This window comes from Parasteatoda tepidariorum, chromosome 10, assembly GCF_982258835.1.
Source record: "Parasteatoda tepidariorum strain Cologne lab strain chromosome 10, Ptep-v5.0, whole genome shotgun sequence".
Lineage (NCBI taxonomy): Eukaryota > Metazoa > Arthropoda > Arachnida > Araneae > Theridiidae > Parasteatoda > Parasteatoda tepidariorum.
This window is the reverse complement of record NC_141764.1, coordinates 41,165,673-41,187,430: the sequence shown is the minus strand read 5'-3', so window position 1 is coordinate 41,187,430 and position 21,758 is coordinate 41,165,673. Positions and strand designations below refer to the sequence as shown.

The 21,758-nt window shown below is 28.2% G+C and overlaps 1 protein-coding gene across 2 annotated transcripts in view; it reads left to right on the top strand.

Annotated features, from left to right (window-relative positions):
- The window catches only part of LOC107441513 (stomatin-2), a 59,365-nt gene that overhangs the window by 16,492 nt on the left and 21,115 nt on the right, over positions 1–21,758 (top strand). The window contains exons 1-2 of one of the 2 annotated variants that reach the window (XM_087153112.1): positions 10,855–10,945; positions 16,821–16,892. In XM_087153112.1, the coding sequence (XP_087009238.1) occupies positions 16,850–16,892 (43 nt within the window). In that variant the 5' untranslated portion in view covers positions 10,855–10,945; positions 16,821–16,849. Of the gene's footprint in view, positions 1–10,854; positions 10,946–16,820; positions 16,893–21,758 lie in introns of those variants that run through there. The other variant, XM_087153111.1, reaches the window with a different exon arrangement.

The window sequence follows — 21,758 nt, the reverse complement described above, 5'->3', positions numbered from 1 at the left end:
TCGCAGTCATTAAATATTTTTGAAGTAGAATATATGAATGAACGTATAGCATGTCTATTAAAGTTGATGGTTTTATAGATTCAATGTAAAATAATAATATTTTAGAAACACCATTATAACGATTTCTCTTTTTAGAAAAAGCTATTCTTATGTTACATCTTATCTAACCAAGTCACAAGTTTATCGTATGCAAAATATGATATTTGCGCAATCATAATGGACAGCGAAAAATACTGAATAGGATAATATTAAAAACAGATTCAAAACGATCGATATCCAGTAGAACACTATCTCGATTTTTACATACAATGATAAATATCGAATATGATAATATTGCATTTATTATTGACTACAATTAATACCAAATGGATAGCGTGATTATTATCGACAACGAAAAATATCGAATAAGTTTATATCACCATCACTGAAATAAAATATCGATCACAAATTTCGAATACAAAATATTGCGAGTCGTTTCAATTAAAATAATTACAGTGAATACAATTAAATTTAATATGGACGAATATTTCTGTTCAGTGTTAAAATAGTATAATTATTAATTAAATTAATACATTTCCGGATATATCAGAAATATCGATATTTTCTGACTATTACATCTTGATATTTAAATAAAGGTTTCCTCTGTACAAGTGTCTAAAAATAAAAGTAAATAAAACTTCTCTAAATCAGCTTATGAGAAATAGCTCGCAATTTAAACAAAAAATATAATAATAATCACGTAACTATAAATAAAATCACAGCAGCAATGTTATGCGTTTTATTTATCATAAAAACTAATTTTGTCTTTCTAAAAGAAAATGGAAATAAAATAATTTGACTTCGCAGATTATTAGAGAATTAAAATAAACGTTATTAAGTTATTATTAGAAAAGTGTTAGCGAAAGCAATTATTAGAAATTATTTCTCCTTTTCGTAAAAAAGTTAGAAAGAAAAAAATTGTCTTGTATTGTAATGCATTGCTAAAATTATTCACCGTATTTTTTACAATTAAAGATTTCTGGAGCATATTATTACTGATATTGTTAAGTTAGCAATTTCCTTTTTTAAAGAGCAATAAAACTGTCATTCGTAGAGAAATTAATCATAATGTCATGCTGTTTTATTATTATTTCTGTTCATCAAGCATAATAACAATAAAAAAATTATTCTGTTTTATTGGGTTTTATTACTTCATCCCAAGTGATGCAATGTTCAGGAATGAGATGAATTCTTGTAATCTTATCATATTTACATTTAATTAAAAACATTTCAAGATTAATCATCTAATACAATGCTATATATGAAGATACTTCTGTGATTAAAAAAAATTTCAATCCCTATTTGAAAAAGAATTTTTTTTTCTTCTAATGAACGAGTATTAGCATAAATTTTTGGGCATTGTTTATTTTGTCGATATCAGCATTTTGTTTAATTATTTTAGCTTGATATTTACTAACTGAACTAGATTATAAAAATATAGCACTGGTTGTAACCTGTATTTAAAAGTAGTTAAAATATTGTTAGTTTCAAGTAGTTAAAAATCTGTGATATTTAATGCTTCTTTGAATACATTTATAAACTTCAAAAATATTTTGTACGAAACTCTTCAATTTTTGGATCAGTATTGTTTTCAACAAAAATGTAATCTGGATACTAATTATAAAGTGTGTTTCGAAAGTGACAAAAGAGTTTGCCATAATCAATAATTACACATATTATTAGTCAAAATTAATAACTTTTTTTATTATTTTTAATTAAAATACTACATTTCAGTGAGCGAAAGTTTGGTATGTTTAATTTCAAACATATAATATTTTAGGAAAAAAACTATAGAACTTTGTTAATTGCTCTGAGCATGGATCAGAACAGGCTGGTAAAGACAAGTAATTATAAAAATGTGTAAAACTAGCTGGAATATATGGAAAAAAGTTTGCTATATATTTAATCAAAATACTACAATATTTTAATATTTAAACACTGAGCTCGCAATATTGAAGGAGTTAGAAGATAAGGAAGTCTATTAAGAGTAGCAGTACATTTATTATAAACCCAATTTAAACTAATTAGACATTTACTTTTGTCAAATAATAATTTAATTTTAAAAAATTTGCAGCTTCATATATAACTAATATAACTTTGGGCTACTCCCCCTTTTCACCCTAAAGACGTAATTCATGTTAGGGAAGATGAGTCACTCGAGATATGTGCGCAAGCAAAAGTTTAACTATACTAAACTAAAGACAATTCAATGCTCTTATAGCATGTATAACGTTTAGTTTTAATGTTAACAAGTGATTATAAGAAATCAACTGAAACTACAAAAATGGAAGTAATAAATTAAACAATCGAAACTACACGCTTGAGTGCTTAAAAAAAGTCTAGACTAATAAATCTTTCATAGTTGAGCAACAATTTGCACTAGTTCTTCTTACCTCATTAATATCAAAAAATGTTGAATTTCATTCTGTCCGAAATGGACAACAAGTCAAACAAGGGAACTGTTAACCGGGGTTAAAGTCAAAATATAAATATTTTCCTCATAAAAGCCACTTCTTAGCTCTCAGAATGTAAGCAATTCTTCCTCATATAAGTCCCTTGTTGTTGTTGCTGTTTCTAATATGCCACTTGCCAATACCAACAACCCTGCCTGGTAAAATTGTGGAAATTTAAAGCAGAGGATGCGTTTTTTATTTATCAGTGACGCCATCTATTGCCAAGAATACGACTTCAGCCACACCCACAAGTCACAGCCTGTTTTACAGGGTGGACCCATTCATACACCCAATCATTCACAGATCGCAATTTTGACCCTAACCAGAGAACGATCAATCTCCAATTCAGTACCCTCAGAGGTACTGATTTGTTATGGGAACTTGGAGGATTTTGAAACCCGACAAATTTTACATACAGCAGTCATCATTTACTACACGGGGAGTCTTCGGCCGGCTGGGATCAAATTCAGGACTCCTTGGACAGGGGTCAATCACCCTATCAACCTGGCTATTCCAACCATAAACATCCCTTCACAATAAATACACAAAGCAGAGCCGTAATGGCTTAGGGCAGGGGTGTCAAACTCAAAAGCTAACTTGAGCCAAATAAACAATGCTTAACTTTAGGTGGGCCGCAAAAAAAAAAGGAAAAATCAATGTTCATAGAAACAGATATTTTTATTTCGAATAGTACATTGTAATAAACATACATAAAGTTAAATTATTGTTTGATACTTGACATCTCTTCTCTGCTACCATCTTTCCTATTTCGGGAGAAATTTTATTGGCCGAGACTACTTTCAAAATTGACCCAACGTGAGCGTTATTAATAGGGTTTCGGACAGGAGATTTATTTCCATTCATAACAGAAAATAATTGCTCGCACTGACAAGTACTTCCAAACTTGGAAATAATTTCTTATGCCAATTATCGAGTATTTTCAAACCTTGCCGGTAAATATTTGTTAAATTCAGGCACACCCACTTCAATGAATTTTGCGTTCAAATTTGAGTCGCACTGAATCTCAATCACTTCCATTTGCATATTACTGTGTACTGAGTCTATATTTATTGAGAAAATCGAGGAAAACAAACAAAATTTGTCTTCCAAGGAATTAAAATCTTTAAACCTTGCTTCAAATTCAGTTCTAAGATTTGAAATTTTTTCTGCGTATTTTTGATACGATGCAGTCAGTATTCCTGGAATGGCAGGTGCCGCAAGCCAATTAGAATCTTACATTTTCGCGTGTACAATTTAAAGTGATCCGTATAGTTTATAAATAAAATATATTATAATTTTATATGCTGGTTTGCTTTCTAATTTACATTTCTATTTTATTTTTACTTTGCATCGGATATATTGACTGGGCCGCAAAAATGTTCATCTCGGGCCGCATGCGGCCCATGGGCCGCGAGTTTGACACCCCTGGCTTAGAGTATAGAGCTTTCGCCGTCCAATGAGATGAACCGGATTTGAATCCCAGCGATAGCTGATCTCTACGAATTCTGCATCCGGCTTTCATCGACCGCAGTGCTGACGTAAAGTATCCTCTGCGGTAGACAGATCATGGATTAGAGTTCTTTTGCCATCAGGCTAACCGTAGGAGGTTTTCATGGTTTACCTCTCCATGTAAAGCAATTGAGGGTTTGTTCCATCTCCCAATACTTGATCCAGGAGTTCATTTGTCTTCTGGATGGGGTTCAAATTCACAAGGCTACGAAATTGAACATTAATAGTCGTTAACTCAAAAAATTGGGTCATCTGTTCAACGACGGTTATAAAATAAAATAAAATACACAAAGCAAAGCTTGCTGCGTAATAGAACCAATTAAACCTCTTTTATTGCTTCGGAGATCGCTTTACTTATGAGGTAAACATAGACATCAAACCAAAACAAATAAGATGCTCTTCCCCTTTCACGTTGTGCATTCTGTGCGTAAAATTACGAAACATCAAGCGTTCAGCACTAGTCCTTCAATTTCAAGCAGTTTCCCTTAAAGAGTGGGCTGTTCCATATACTTTTTGCTGGTAGAGAAAGGTAGGGGACAGATGATTGCATTTTTCCTAGAGCAGACACAACAAAAAGATTTTATTTATGATTTCAGAATCTGGATATCGAAAATAAATATTAATTTTCTAATACCAAAATGCATTTAAAGGCATAACGTCGCTTCGAGTTTATTAAACTAAACATTTATTTATATTATTATATTAAATTTTTTTTCTTCAGTTAATGAGATAATTTCTTTTGTACTTAAGTGATTATGAGTTTCATATGATTCAGATTAGAGAAAATGCTAGTGTAGGAAATACCGGACAAAAGCATTTCAAGCTTTAAGAAACTTTAGTGTAAGAATACCGTGCAAGTGTATACCGGGTAATGCTACTGTACGTAAAAAAACATCTGTGTTGGGAATACGATGCATTTCCGACAGTTTTAAAGCTTGAGCAGAAAAGGCATCAACCTACTGCTCGAGCGAGGAAGCGCAGAAATGAAAAAGCGGCACTACACAATTGCTATTCCGAAATCTTGCGTTCCTGGCCCCAATAAATGGAAGAATTTGTTTGTTATTCAGATAAAAAGTTTATTAAAAAAATTTTAATCATCATTTTCTTGTCTCACTAATTACATTTATTACTAAATTAAAGCTTCTAATTCCTTAAGAGATTTTTTTGTCTCAAATATTTATGACTTTGGAGTATTTGTGACTTTTTTTATTATTCACTAGCATAAATCTTAATTTTGATTCTTAAAATACACCTCAACCACTCATAAAAAAGGAGTATTATACTAGTGATTAAAAAAAAAGCATTTTATAGAAACTAATGTTTTCAAGACAAATTTATTTAATAAAAATAAAATTTGTACAATATAAAAGCACAAATTAAGGCAAGTATAAAAACGTGCCAATGTTAATAAATAGAAGGTATATATTTATTATAACATAGTAATTACAAAAAATAAAGGAGACTATAGTACTTATTTAATTAGCTTGCTAAAGACAAGCTTACTAACTCTAATTTTAAACCTTTTTTTATTCGAATAAAAAATTCTTTTACATGAAAATAATTTCTGATAATATTTGCAAATGAAATATACTAACGAAACAATTTATTTATTAAAATAATTTACTTTTTTCGAGAACAGTTACTTTGTCTCCAGCTATTTTCTTTTTCTTACGCTGTTTTTCTTTACAGATTTACGCAATTTAACGATATATTGATGAATACTTGCGTTATTATTTTTTATTGTTATGATGAAATTATTGAACTCATCTTTACTAATAACAATAATTGAATGAAAGAATTCTTTTCCGATTTATAGATTTATTTCCCGTTTTATTGTCTTTCAGAGTTGACAAAATATAATAATTAATTTTAAAGATATATATCTAAACTAACAAATGACAAATTTAATGTTTCATTTTGACACTTGAGTATTAAATATTGATTTTTTACTTTTTTTTGTAAACTAACTTTTTTTTTGTAAGCTCACGTGATCTCTAGTATTTTTATTTTTTATTCTTTTTTATTTTATAACTATCGTTGAACAGCTCACCCAACTTTCATGTTTACAACTACTAATGTTCAACTCCGTAGTCTAGTAATTTCGAACCCATTCCAGAAGACAAGGAAACTCCTGGATCAGGTGTTGGAAGAAAGTTTCCTTCGTAAGGATTTTTTAATGTAACTATCACGCATTTGCTTTGCATGGAGTGGAAAACCACCAAAACCTCCTATGGTTATCCTGATGGCAAGTGGACTCCAATCCTTGATCCGTCTACCTCTGAGGATATTTTATGTCAGCACTGTCGTGGGTGCAAGCCGGATGCGAAATTCATATTGAACAGCCATCGCTGGGATTCGCACCCAGTTCACCTCGGTGGAGGGTGAACGTGCTTTCCTCTGAGCCATCACAAGTCTGATTTCTAGTATTATAATTAAGCTTAATTTTAATGATGTCGCAAGTTCTTCTTTAAATTAATTATTTAAAAGTTTTTAATAAGCTGATAGAAAAAAGAGCACCGGAATTTTGAAAATTTATTTCATCCGTGTTGTGTATTATCTTCTAAGTGTTGTGTATTATCTGCGTGGTAGCACAAGACATTTATAATATTTAGGTAGTCCTTTATTCTATATCACTAGTGTTACCTAGTTGTTTATTATTTAATTTTATCATTAGTTTTAACAAAAAATGAAATTTATTTATGTATATATATATATATTAATTACAATTATGAAATTTATTATTTAAATGAACTTATTTCATCTTTTACACTAGATCATTTAGGCATATTTGAAACAAAACATATATTGTTACTCATTTTAAGCGAAATTTGCCGATCTACAACACTTGTATTTACACTGATTAATACACAAAGTTGTTTGAGAGATGTAAAATACCTCAAAAATGACTTTTTTTCAGGTCACGTTTTTTGAGCTAGACGAAGTCTCTTTTCTTCCCAGTTGTAATTGGCAAAAGCAAACTTAACTCATGTTGAAACATTACCAAAGCAGTTTTTAAAAACAATTTACCTGCAATTTTTTCCGAATTGAACTTGTTTTCGTTCCCTAACTACCGGACTGAAGCTATTTTTATTTCTGATACATATTTTTTGATACTTTGATATTATATAATATATATAAGGAAAAATATATATTTGTAACATAGAATGTCTCATGCGCTTTAACATAGATTTCGCTATTTAATTTTAAAACGTAGAAGTTGTTTTTTCACAAGAGCCATAAAAAGACAATATTCCAATTAACAGATTATTTTTTGAAGTTAATAGGTTATAATCCTTGGAGATATATTCGTTAACCCTTTCGCGCCGACTGTCACAAGTACGTGCCAACTAAACTGGTAACCAAAGTAGTTCTTTAGCAGTTTATTTGCGGACGGGGTAATGGTAGTTTGCTTTACTAAACTCTAGATTGCCTAAGGAAGTCATTTTGACTGCTTTTAATTTCAATTAGAAAAAAAATGATGTACATAATGACACAATTTCTTAGAATTTTGTGACTTTTTGTACAACATGTAATTTTTTATTGTTAGTATTTACTAATAACTTGTTATATAACTGTAAATAATAACAACAAAAGCTAAAAATTAATTTTAAGCAAATTTATTGACGCATTCATAATCCAGTCATTTTGACTGTTCTTGGGCAATATAGGTATATACTAATTTTCCGTTTTTCTAGTGTTAATTCACCACTATTTAGTTCGAATTAAAAATTGTATAGTTACACTTTTATCACACATGGATTGGATGTGTTTGAATTAAAGTGAAAGTAAAAATAAATCTATCAAATTAGCTATGCCCAAACTTAAGCTACCGCTTTTTGTTTTTTACCATCCTGATACTGATTCCTTACGAATACATTTATGACTCGTCCGTCCCGAAAAAGTTAAGAAAGTTCCGAAAACTCCCTAGAATCTATATGGCGTCATCTTTTAAAACGAATCAAGATGTTCAATTTTTTCCATTTGAACGATGCTTGAATGCATTAAAAATTATTTGGAAACCAATTCCCTTTCAGAAGAATCCGGTAAAATACCTTCACTATGAGCAGCTGCCCTGAGATGTTATTAAAAAAAATTATGTTATTAATAGAAATGTGTTAGAATAAAATATAAGCTGATGAAATTAATTTTTAATTCAATTCATATTGAAACTAAATTTATTTAATAACCAGAGCTGGACTTAATATTATGTTTAATAGAAATAAGTTCCTTTTATTGTTTGGCTGGTTTCAAACAACTTCCTATTGTGGAAGCCATTTTATAAAATTTGGCGTTTTATAAATATCAATATGGGCGTGAACATCCTTCTTCATGGTGGTTATGTTATTAGATTACGGCTATAAAAGTCTCGAATTTGATCTAAGCCTGGTCTGAAAATAGCTTTTGCGAGGGTAATATTAATTTGTGTTTAGTGGTGATACATATTTAACAAATAAATATTTACAGGCAGATCATTTTTAGGGTCATGACAGCATTACGGGTACATTTTTTTACGGTTAATGACTGCAACAGTTTTTGTGATAAGTGATCTAACTTAGCACTAAAATTTTTTACAGAGCACGATTTGAATAATTTTCGAGCTAAAAAAAACGAAATACCATGCTAGTAAATATTTAAAAATTACCAAATATGCATAAAAAAGAGAAACTCTGATGGTTCTATATACTTTTAAAGTATGTTAATCTTTTCTAAGCTTACCTTATATTTATTGTTATTTAATTTTGCAAATACTTCTCTACAAGTTAGGGACACAATCACTTACTTTCTAAGCTTTTATTTAATTTTTTTTTAATATTGTGTCACGTTTTAACTACTTAATCAATACTTCGTATAAGAGAATATTTCCTTTGATTACTAGCACCCTAACAAAAAAGAAGGTTAAAATTTCATTAAGGTTAAAAAGAAATTTTTATACATAAATAAAAGAAAGTTTTTTTAATAGTACGCTAGCTTCCCAAAACTTAGAATGGTAAACCTTTGCTTCATAAAATTTAAATGATAATAAAAGTAATACCCCGCAGTGCTTCAAAATGCTTTCACCGTCTTAATTATAAGCATCCGTATTTCATTCTGTTTACTAATTACAATTCTTCGAAAACCCTATTCTGTAATTATAGGTAGACTATCTGTAATATGTTTTCCCCTTTCATCAGTATACTCTTTTTCATCGTTTTTTTCTTCAGTTACTTTCTCATCAATATTAATTAATTTAGGCAAAGGACGAAAATAAATCTTTCTCATTGCAGCAATTGTGGTATCATCCACAATTAAGCTCCAATTGACGTAATCCCAAACGAAGGTAATTAACTATTATGTCTGCAAATTCATTTATTAATTGAAAAAAGTAATTATATTTAAAAATTCACACCAAAAATTTAATATTGGGAAGCCATTTTGTTTTCCCAAAAATGCCAACATAAATTCCAAACTAGAAACATTTATAAACATTAAAATATGTCTCTAAAATGATTTGGGGATTAGTTTACATCTAACATCATTTTTACATTAATACTAAACATTAGTCTTCCACTAATAAAAGACAATCTGCTATTACAAATAAATTCCATTAATTTCTTTAATATTTAAAAGAATATTCTACGTGAGAAAATCCATTTATACAATTCAAAGGTAATGAGTTTTATATCCATGAGTTTGTGAAACTCCTACTATGAAACTGGAAAGTGAGACAAGAGGCCATGTCAAACTCAAAATTAATCAGACTCTGCCTTAAATTTTAAGCAACCTGTTTATTTCATAAGCTTTACGTACTGTAGTAATAATCGTTTATTTGGATTACGATAATTGGTGTGACATATAGAGCTTTATTAAAGCTTTAGAAGTATTTCAAAGTCTTTTACTTTATTTATTAGATGAAAATTATTTTCTTGGAACTATATAAAACGACATATTTAATTCAAATGTCCAATTTAATACGAGTACATTTTTAATAATGACTAGATCAAAAATAAGCTCGATGGGTGAAAACAATTAAAATTTTACTTATTTATTTTCTTTGTACAAAATGGTCAAACGTAATGGTTCAAGGGATCTAATTATCCCACAAAATAAACAAGAGTTGTGGTTTAAAATTTAGTATACTTCAAGAAAAAATTGCAAGTGGTCAATGAAACCAAATTTACACCGCACAATTTCTTTAAACTATCTAATACAAACAGTAAAAAAAAAGATTCCAGAAAATTTAATGTTTAGAGTTCTAAAATAGCCAAACAACATAAATTTCTCTTGTTATCCATTATCTCATAAACGTGTTTTTTTATTTACAAAACAAAAGCAAAAAAGCATTGATAGATCGATCTAAGTCAAAGAATTAAAACACTTTATCGACTTCTTATTTTGAAAAGTTACAAATAATTAAATAACCCTAAATATTTAATTTCAAATTTAAATTTAAACTTTCGTTGTCATGGTAACGTTAGTTAAATATATTATCAGCGGTAATTTGCACCATTATTAAAATTTGGAAAAGTACGAATTTCCTAAATTATTATAAAATTAATCGAATTTAAATAATTTTTTTAACTAAAAACTCAATAAATACTTTTTATGTTTTTGTAAAATTCACAGGCCCATAATATTGAACCTTTTCCTGAGATAATGATTATAATACATTTAGAAGGTTGTAGTATACATTTATTATTTTTTTTCTAAATTTAAATTGCAGACTAATCGTATCTTTCACATTAAAGTGTTTGCTAAGCGAAAGTTTTGTTTTTAAAAATAGAGAAATGAACGCAAGTTCTTATATTATTAAAATTTGTAGCAACAGTAAAACTTTCTACGTCATATCTTCTAAGTTTTCTATTGATCATCAGTTGTTATGGAAACAATGACGCATGCGCGTCCATCAAATTCTAAGCGATGGCTCATCATATTCGTTTGAATAAACACGATTAGCTGACCCATGTGTGAGTATTGATTCTCATTATTTCCATTTCTAACAACGATCTAGTGTAAATATGAAACATAACTTACTAATGACATTATCAATAGTTCTGTAAAAATAATACTGATAAACAACGTTTATTGCAAAAACCGGTTGTTCAGTCTTCAATTTATCTAAAACATAAATACTTATAGTCAATAAATAAAAAAATAATTTTAGTTTTTAAGAAGCAGATCTGTCTTCAACATATGATATTGAATTTTAAAAAAATAGTTATTGATTAATTTTGAAGATAAGTTTAATTAAAGATTAATATTTTGTTAATGATAATTTTGATAAAAACTACATATTGATAAGTGCTAAAAATTATTCATAGTTTAAAAACTAAAAATGAATGATGTTCGAGAAGATAATAAATTATGTTGTTGTTGTTTGTTGTTTGTGCTGTTTTGGAAACTCATTTGTGTATTTTAGGATATTATTAAATCCATCTTGATTTTTTCAACTAACAATTTTTAAAACTAACTTGTAAAAATCGCATCAACGTTATAAACTAGCATTTCTTTCTTATAAAAAATTAAATGAAAAATAATTTCATTTGATGATTAAATTTCATGTTGAATTTAGTTACTGGCCAATCATTTTGCTATTGATAATTTTGATATTGATAGGAAAGGAAGAAGGGAAGTAAAACGAATAATTTTTATGAATTTCTTGGTGAATTTAATTACTGACGATGATTTTGTTATTGATAGTTTTCAAATTGATAGTTCTGATGCTGATAAGTAAGGGAAAAGGAAGTTGGTGCGAATAATTTTTTATAAATTTCTTGCTGAATTTAGTTACTGGAGACCATTTTGTTATTGATAGTTTTGATGTTAGAAAAATAATGGAGAAGGGAGTTAGGACGAACAATTTTTATAAATTTGTCAAAAAAGTTTACCAGTATTAATTTTGAGCTGCTAAAGACGATATTTTTTTTATAAAAATTTAAACTGCTAAAGACGATATTTTTTTAAAAAAAGTTATCTGGAGTTGCAAGTTTTGTTTTGAAAATTGGCGATGAGTTTGAGTGATTTAGAAAATTATTCGATGTTTTTATATCGAAAATTTTAAAAATTATAATTTCTAAATGTAACACCTAACATCAACATAAGAAATTTTCTTCTATTTCTTTGAGTTATAAAGTATAATGATGAAGCATTAAAATATGTATGCAAGTAAATATGTACTAAGCTATTTAGTAGCAACAACTAAACAAAACTAAACTAAACTCAGTTGCGTGACAGCCAATAGAGGGCCAAGGCCTAATGTGCCCATCTCAATTTTCTTGACCTTTGGCTCTGGGATGCAGGAGCAGATGTTCCGGTTAAGTGGTCAGCCGAACGCGTAACCCCCCAGTGTTTAGTTCCCAAGCATACTTGGTACCCATTTATCGACCCACTGAAGGGAGGAAAGGCTGAGTCAACCTTGCCCGGCCCGAGGATCGAACCTAGGACCTGTGGCACAGATCCTCGAAGCCCTACCACTCAGCCACCGGGCGTCCAACTAAATAAAAAAATCATGCTAAATACATATTTAACTTTAAAACAGAAAAAAATTTGAGGCACATAATTTTAGAATTTAAAACGTTAACTTAAAAACTTAATAAGCTTTCTTTTCCTCTCAAAAAGAAAGTTAACAAAGATTATTTTGTTAAACTTTAGTCAGTATGTCTATAAATAATGAGTGTTTTTTTGAATTATGTTCAAAATGAATATATGATAACTTCACGAAACAACCAAAACACTTGTTATTTTCTAAGAAACAAAGGTACAAAAATAGGCAAGAAGAAGTTAAGAAAAGAGCAGGAAATTTGAGTGCTTGATAAGGTAAATAAAGCATTTATGTAAATGCTTTATAGTGAAATTTACCGTTACTTAAATTAGATTTTTGTTATTCAAGGTATTTAAACAGATACTTTTCTGTTGCTTTATTTAAAAAAACATCTGAATTCAAAATAAAATTCAGAAAACGTAAAATTTAAAGTAACAAGTTATTTATATTTTCATAACCAAAGAAAAATTAACAATATTTATTAAACCCGATGCATATTTTGCACATTCTTTAATCCTCTGGATATATAAATTTCAACTTAAATTTTAACTTCAATAAGTGATACTTTGAATTCTCGCATTTTTAATTTTATTAATATAACATCGAACAATATATCTGATAAATGATCTGGTTTTTTAATCCATGATTTTTAAACGACAATGTAATAGACTTAAATACAAATCCAATTTGCCTTTTATTTAGACATTAAAATTAATTTCATTATTAATTATTTAAGAGAACAATACCTTGTAAACATTACTATTTCACTTATGCAGAAGCGATTAGCTCTAAAAATATTTACACGTATACAGGTAAAATCCGAAGGTAATAATGACTACTACTTTCATAATAATTATTTTCCTTCAATTAATTCTCACTAATTTATTTATTTCTGAAATTGAACCGGTTACAAAAGTTCCTTTCATTAAAGTCCGTGTTTTTTCTCTAAAATATTTTAATTCTTTTAAAATTAAAATTAAGTAATAGCATGTTTCCTGTTTAAAACTTTTTGACCATATTTAACCCTTTATGTCACTACTCGCAACAAATAAAAAAAGCATGAATATGTTTTGAAGGAGGATTTCTTGCAATCCTGTAGCATTACTCTTGGCTCAACTATTTTTTAATTAAGTGATGATACCAGGTGATTTTTAGAATTTAAATTCAATGTATTGCTTATGAAGATGCTCACATTTGTTTCAGAAATGTTATTCAATTTGAAATTTCGGAATTGAACTGAACTGAAATTTTTGAACGCTTCAATTTTTAAATCATTTTGCACAATATTGCAGAAATAAAATATTTTTTCATTTTGCATAATGTCGTGGAAATGCAACAAACCATTTTTTTAAATATATTTTTAATCTTATGAGATACTATATGATTATATTATTTTTATGTTTTTAGTATTGCATATTCTAATGTATGATAAATTTTTATTTAAAATAAGAGGTGGTGATATACAAAAAATAAAAGCTATAAGGCCAACATATATTTTTTATTGTACTTTTAATGGGACTTATATGTTATAACAGAACCTTAAATCACATAATTATAATTTAATTTTATTAAAAATTTTCTTATATTATAGAGATAGGTATTTTATATATATATTTCATTATTTTTTGTCTAAATTCTCCCTAAAAATTTATGAAATTTTAAGATAACTTATTGTATATTGGCCAACTTTCAAAAATACTACTTCAAAATTCCTGGTTATTCCGCATAATAAATTTCATGAATATTTTTTAATTTTACGAATAATGTCTGCACAAATTATTCAATTATTATGTCATATAATTTTTTCTCGTAAGTATGGATTTTAATTTCTGCAATAATAGTTATTAGAAATTTCTGATAGTTTCTTAAACCACGATGATTAAAACTTTAGATGAGAGATCTCATAACCGGTTTCGATTTTACAATCCAACAGCTTTTAACAACCCACTCACTTGTTTGTCATTTTCTTTAAAAAAAAAAATAATTCTTAACTTTTTTGTAGTTCAGGTAACAGGTAATGGGGTTGGCTGGTTATATTAAATATTTTTTAATTCATAAATTTTTCATCTAGATTTTTTCATTTTTTGTGTAGTACCTTCTACATTTGCTAATTAAAAATTAGTATAATTAAATATATTAATTGGGACAATAAATATATGAACTAATTTAAATATTAACTTTATCTGATAATTTTTTTGGAACTCTTCTGAAACGATAAAATACTCTACTAGTTTGGTTTAAGCTCCACCTGATTTCCTTGGCTAAAAGGTTGCTCGTCGTTCTTAGGCAAAGGGCCGAACTGACTTATTCACTATATCTCAAGGACAAAGACCTAAACAGCAAGGGCTTTATTTAGGGGGGAGTTTAGCATATCCAACAATTTAGGAAATTTAACGGGTATGATTGCTAGGTCAAGTTCAATCAAACTTTATACAGCGCCGACTATGTCAGTTCTGAAAAGGGCGTAAAACAACAATATGAATAAAATCCAGAGTTTTGCCCAAATGAATAGCGCTTGTGATTTAACATATTGAAAAAGTTACCCCAATGTTGCGTTATCTGGGCTCTTAAAAATTTGAAAAAATTGAAAATTATTCATTAAAAAGATAATATTTATTAAGGTGAAAAACTTTCGTCAATTTTGGCGATTTTTTAAAAAATAATTTTAATAACTTTTATTTGTCTATTCTAATCCCAGAGGATTTTTTTTGCACAAAATAGCTCTGCTATGCTTCCAATGTAAAGCACTGAGTAAAATGTAGCTTTTTTTTCTTGATAAAAGAACCACGAAAAACACTGTCAAAGAAAAAGGGAGCACTTTACACGGTTTTCGTATTATTTTAAGATTTTGCAAGATGTTACGATCATCTTACAACCTGTTCCTTAACCTGTTAAGGCACTATGAAAGCTTTATACGGAGAAACAAAATATAGTGAAAAACTACAAGAAATTAGTAAAATTCATTGTATTCCTGGTTCTATAGGATTTTAGTGAGTTCAACAATAAAATACGATTTTATAATAAGTGATAAAATTTGGTACAGTAATTTTACCAGAAATTTGGACTTCGTGGACTAACAGACACTTATAGTTACAGAATTTTACACAATTTTTAACGATTTAAGTAAATCTTCGATATTTGTTTCGGAAAAAATTTATTTAAAATTGTAATGATTTTGATAAAATACAGTTTTATAATATAATAAAATACAGTTTTATAATATAATAAAATACAGTTTTATAATATAATAAAATACAGTTTTATAATATGTAATAAAATTTGGTAAATGTAGAAAAGTTTGCTAATTTTATCATGATACCTTAGAGCATGGCATGAGAACCATTTATTCAGAAAAATTTCCTTTTCTGTTTTGTACTTTTTACTAAATGTATGATAATCATAACGAGAATTTTCCGTAAACCGTTTACATACGATTGGAAAAATTACCAAATGAATGGTTTAAATAACGTATTTCTCGGTTTTATTAACCAGAGTTAATTTCGATTTTATTAACCAGGGTTTTAATTTTGTCCAGAAATGTCATTACCATAAAATAAAGTAATTTTACCAGAATTTTTTTCTTTTCCTTGTGATTCATTTGTCTACTATAGTTCATTATACCCACATATTCTACTATAGTTCATTGTCTACTATAGTTCAATATACCAGTTTTGAAATGTGTCAAATTTTTGTTCCGAAACTACACAGCCAGTGTTTCGTTTATTTGATTACTAGACGCTTAAGTACGTTTATTATTTGTAACATTTAGGACGAATTTCCTCAGTTATTTTTTATCCTTTTTTATTTTATAAGATTTGCTCTGGTTGTAAATTTTAAATTATTCAAAATAAACTGTAGTAAGTCAGAAACCTGCTATGTCAAGTCTGCTATTGCAAGTTGGTTTAAATATGATGATTGTTTACCAGCGTAGTTCATTTTTAAAAGAATAAAAATGAAATTTAGCTAGTTACAAAAGGTGAGACTAAAAAAATTGCATTTTCCTCAATATATAGTTTTATATTGTTGAATTAAATTTACTTCAGTATGCACAGTGTCGTATTATTATTATTTCTTTTTTAACCAATTATTATCCCTCTCATTCCTAAATTATAAACGAACCTAATGTCTTAAAAATTATTTTGTAAGTGAATTTTTTTTAAATTAACAAACTTATGAAGTTTCGTACACCTCTCTCCATTCTTTTTTTTTTCTATCTCAAAATTTAGTATTCTCTTTATTGATTACTAGAAAATTATTAATTAGGCTTATAGAATTCTAAAGTATGTTTTATTATCCAATAGAGTATGATCGAATCCGTATTCCAGTTGAAATGGTCACAAGGAATTCAGCAGAAAGAGTTTCGTTCGTTCCAAGTATGTATATCAATTATTCATCACATTATCCACTTTAATATTACTTATAAACACATGTCACACAATATTTAGTTTTGGAATATTTAGTTCTTTTGATTCAAACATTTGAATATTTTTAGCACATTTTTCTTCAGTTATTTAACAGCAGTGTCTGTTTGTAGATAAAAACACTGTTTTGTATACCATATACTTTATTTTAATTAATTTTTACTCTTCAACTTCACAATGCACTGTTTTTTTGAAAAAAAACTTGTTTTTAATAAAAAAGCACACTATTTTTATGTAAATTGTATTGTAAAATTGTATTTGGTGTCTTCGAAAAGCTTACAAATCAATGCCCTATAATTTTGAACCCAACCCAGAAGATAAGGGGACTCTTGAACCGAGCATTTGACAAACTAACCTTCGTGGAGGACTTTTTAATTTAACCACGAAAACTTTTCCCGGTTAGCCCGATGACAAGGGGATTCTAAGCCGTGATCTGTCTTCCATTGAAGATATTTTACGTCAGCACTGTGGTCGATGCGAGCCAGAAGTAGCATTTGTATCAATCATCCACCTCTAAAATTCAAACCTAGGTCAAATCATTGGGAAGCGGACATTCTATCCCTATAAAGAGCCACCGCGACTCTTTCTGGTTATCTTATCATTATTGAAAAGTCATCAGAAGTTTCATTATCAGAAATTTCAGCATTGGCATAAACTATTAGCTGCTATATAAAAATGAACCACCAATACTTAATGCCTAGCATTCAGGATTACGAACATTCTATGGCAGAAATTTATTTTAAATGTTAATAGTGAAATCATTTATATAATTAAAGAGAATTACAGCGCAATTTTAAAATGTAGTTGGCATGTAACTTGAGGGTTAGTCAAAAAGTTTGCATTGTTCATATATATTCAGAAATAATGATCATGATTATGTATTATTAATTGACAGAAACCCTAATTTTTGACTAAACTGTTTTAAAACTGTTGTTACTTGATTTTAATATATATTAAAAATTGTATTTTCAATGAAAAATTGCTAATGTAAGATTTCAAATTTTGTGAAATTCCCAAACTATTTCAGTGCGTCAATTTTCAACCCAAAAAATTAACTGAATTTAATTGAAACACATTTTTTAAAAATAAATAAAAAAGATTAAAGATTTTCTGAATCGTTTTCAAATAGGCGAGGGTAAATTTTTATTCTTTAATAAAAAACGTCAGGTTGAGGAACGGCTAAATGGTGCTTAGAGGAATGATACAAGCTTGTCACTTTATTTACAAGCTTACATTGCAAATTAAGTTTGAAAAAAAAGTTGCGTTAAATATATGTTAAAGGAACTAAACTTGCCGTTGTCAGTTGTAATCATAATTACTTGATATATACCTCTGGTTTCTAAAACTATGTGGCAAATAATATTTTTGAAGTTGTTAGAAACAGTGAAATCAGTGTTTGTTTTTTTTAACATCACACTTTTTGGCAAAATCTATAGACGAACTGATTTAGAGAGGACAATTTATTAAGTTAATAATATTAGTTATACATCGTTAGAATTTTCATTCCAAAATTACAGTAAAATAACTGGTAGCAATCTCCCAATCCAATTAACCGTAAAGTTTACGGTAAGGAACATTTTTTTGCCTCTATGGTATTGAAACCATTTACAAATAATATGTTTAAGAAACAATGAATATAAACGGTTTTGTAACATGTTACAACTAGCATGGTTTCAAAACCATTGAAAAGAAAATTTACTGGAGATCGGATTCACTGGGGATTTAGCAGATTTATAGTGCTGCCATCTATGCGTGAATGGGAGTATTATATTCTAAAAGTCCTGGTTTACTAAATTCGGAGTGCTGATCAAAGAATATGGAGACTAAGAATCTTTGTGCTGATTACGGTAAACTTTTCAATGCAGGTGATATCAATGTAGGGACTGGAAACCCCGTTCTGTTGACCATGAGATTGACCGATTAGCCCTTTCGGCTATAATATGTACTCATCTGTAAGGAACTAAGTGGTTTTGTAAGGTGAATCTAGTTGGCGCGAATAAATTTCTGATTGTTTAACCACATTAGGAAAGAACAATCAATAAACTTTTCTTCCTAACAATTAACTGTCTGCTGTGATACACAAACAGTTGAACACATTTTTTTAATATTATTTGACTGCTTTTGTTTGAATATGGTAAAATAGCAATTATTGAAATTTTTATTTAACCATTTTTTCCGAGAAATTTCTAACAGTGTATACATCTGCTTTAGTTTCTTTTATTTATTTTTGTCCAAGAGTAACAGAGTACAAAACTTTAAACAGTTGAGTCTCTGTCAAATGAATAATCCATTCCACAAAAATAGAAATTTAATGACGCATTTGGTGTTATTATTAATCGTGATTTTAAAACAAATGGGCAGCAAAATATAAATTTCAAAAAGAAAAAAATATATGTATATTATTTTTTTAATATTTCTTTAACTTTAATTCTTTTTATTAAATTTATATTAAATTAAAACGTACCTCGAGATAATTTATTAGTTTTTTAATAGTGATCTTAATAGCATAAAAAATTTCTTTAAACTTAAAACCTTGACTTTTACATTTGCCAAAATTACGAGTTGTGAATAAAGCTAAATAGCGTTGAAAAAGCACAGATAATCTTAAATATTCAGACAAATTATAGTTTTTATAATAGAAACACATTCTTCAGTGTCGGAATACATATAAAAAAGAGGGTAATACAGAGATGCAGATAAAAAGAGCAAACAAGTTATAACAAGGTAGAAAAGGCTGACCAATAGGGTGGGGTAAAACTTAAACAAAATCAAACAAATGAGAGATAAGAAACAGGTGTGGTGGGTTAAGAGGAGAAGAACCTCATATGTTAATAAATTAAGAAATTAAAAAATTTAGATTTCAAAATTAAAACAAAGTAACTCAATGGCATCCATTTAATTTGTACAACTTTCAATATCTGGGTTTTCCTTACACCCCTTACACACCCATCTCTTTACTTTGTTTGATTGCAATTTTAATTTCCTTATACTTTGCTTATCAATAATCCACTGTTTCATTCTCTGCTTTGACACTAAAGAAGTTTTATCATACACTAAGAAGAAGTTTGTCCATTACTACCAGAATATAGTAAAATTTATCGTGTTTCTAGGTCTAGAAGAAACCCGAAAAGTTTGGCAATTTTTACCGAAGCATCTTGGTAATGATTTTGGTAACATTAATAATAAAATATGGTTTTATAAGATATGATAAAAATTAGTAAATGTGGTAAAATTTGGTAATTTTGTCATGATGCCATAGAGCATGGCATAAAAACTTTTTTATTATTCGGTTAATTTGTTTTTTGGTTTTGTATTTTGAACCAAATGTGTGGTGATAAGAACTATAATTTTGCAAAACCAGAATTTCCAGTAAGCCGTTACTATAAGAGCAAAAAATTACTAAATGAATGGTTTAAAAACCGTATAATTTGGCTTGTAATTCCGAAATGATGAGTTTCTTTTGCCAGAAATGTCAATGCTTTATCGTAATTTCACAAGAATTTTTTTCTCTGGGTTTAGAGTAGTTGTTTTTATGTTGTATTGCTTGTTTTTTTCTTACATTGTTTAGTTTTATTCGTGTATTTGACGAAGTTGTACTTTTTATTTTTCAACTCAAGTGGATAAATTATACGCTTTTTATGCCATTATTACCATTTTGTTGAAAGACGGAAAGCATAAAATATGAATGACTTAAAATTTATCGATATTTATAGAAAATTAAACTAGATAAAATATCAAAAAGAGGCAGGCATGAAACATATTTATCTCAGAAATACTTGAATAAATTTTAGAACATTAAAAAAAAGTGCATGTGCCATTACTAAAATTTTTATTTCTTCTTTTTCCCGCTATATTATTATAGTAACTTATTAATATCATCATTATTTACAGTTCGTGCTGAATAATTTATAAAAAAAAAGCGAATTCAAGGAAATTCTAATAGCTATGTCATATTTACATAAAACTAGATCCACTTCCATAGTAACAAATACATACAAATATAAATTACTAGGGACTATTACAATTACGTTAATTGTATAAATTTATTGAGAAACGCTGTTTTGTTTGAAAATAATTCTATACAAGTGAAGCTAAAATACATAATTAATTAGTTAAAATAAAACTTAACTAGCATTTCCTAACGTAATGACTTGGAAACATGATTTTATTTAAGACACATGTTTTTAAATTATAACTTATACATCCTGTAGGTTAAATTTAGATTTTCTTAATTACGGATACACTGACAGAATTATATTATAATTCAATTTTTAAAACGCAATTTTACAATTGATTATTTATAGTTATTGATCTTAAACTGGTATACTAAATTTCAGTATTATGCAAAATTTACTACAAAATGAATGAATAAAATTAAGCAGAATCGTAATTAGCCAAAATCGAAAAAAAATACAATTTGCCTATTTACTGAACTCACGTAATTGTAGGCAAACATTTTTCAAAAATTACGGATCAAATTATGGATCAAAGTTTTTAATAGTAATATCCATTTCTACCGGATCATGTTACAGAACAAAAATCTAATAAACCGTAATTTTAACATTAATAACTACCATGAAATGTCAAAATTACCCTAATTAAATAAATATCACTGTATAATATTTTAGGGGGAAAATGGATTTAACGGTAAAATGCGTTTTACGGTTGAGGCACCCAAATTGCTACTTGCTGGTTTACACCATAATTTTATCTAGAATTTTTTACATTGTAAAAATGCAAATAAATTCTTCCTCTTTTATGCACCATTTCAAGACTTTATATACAAAATTCGTTCGTTTTTTGTCTGAATTCAAAAAA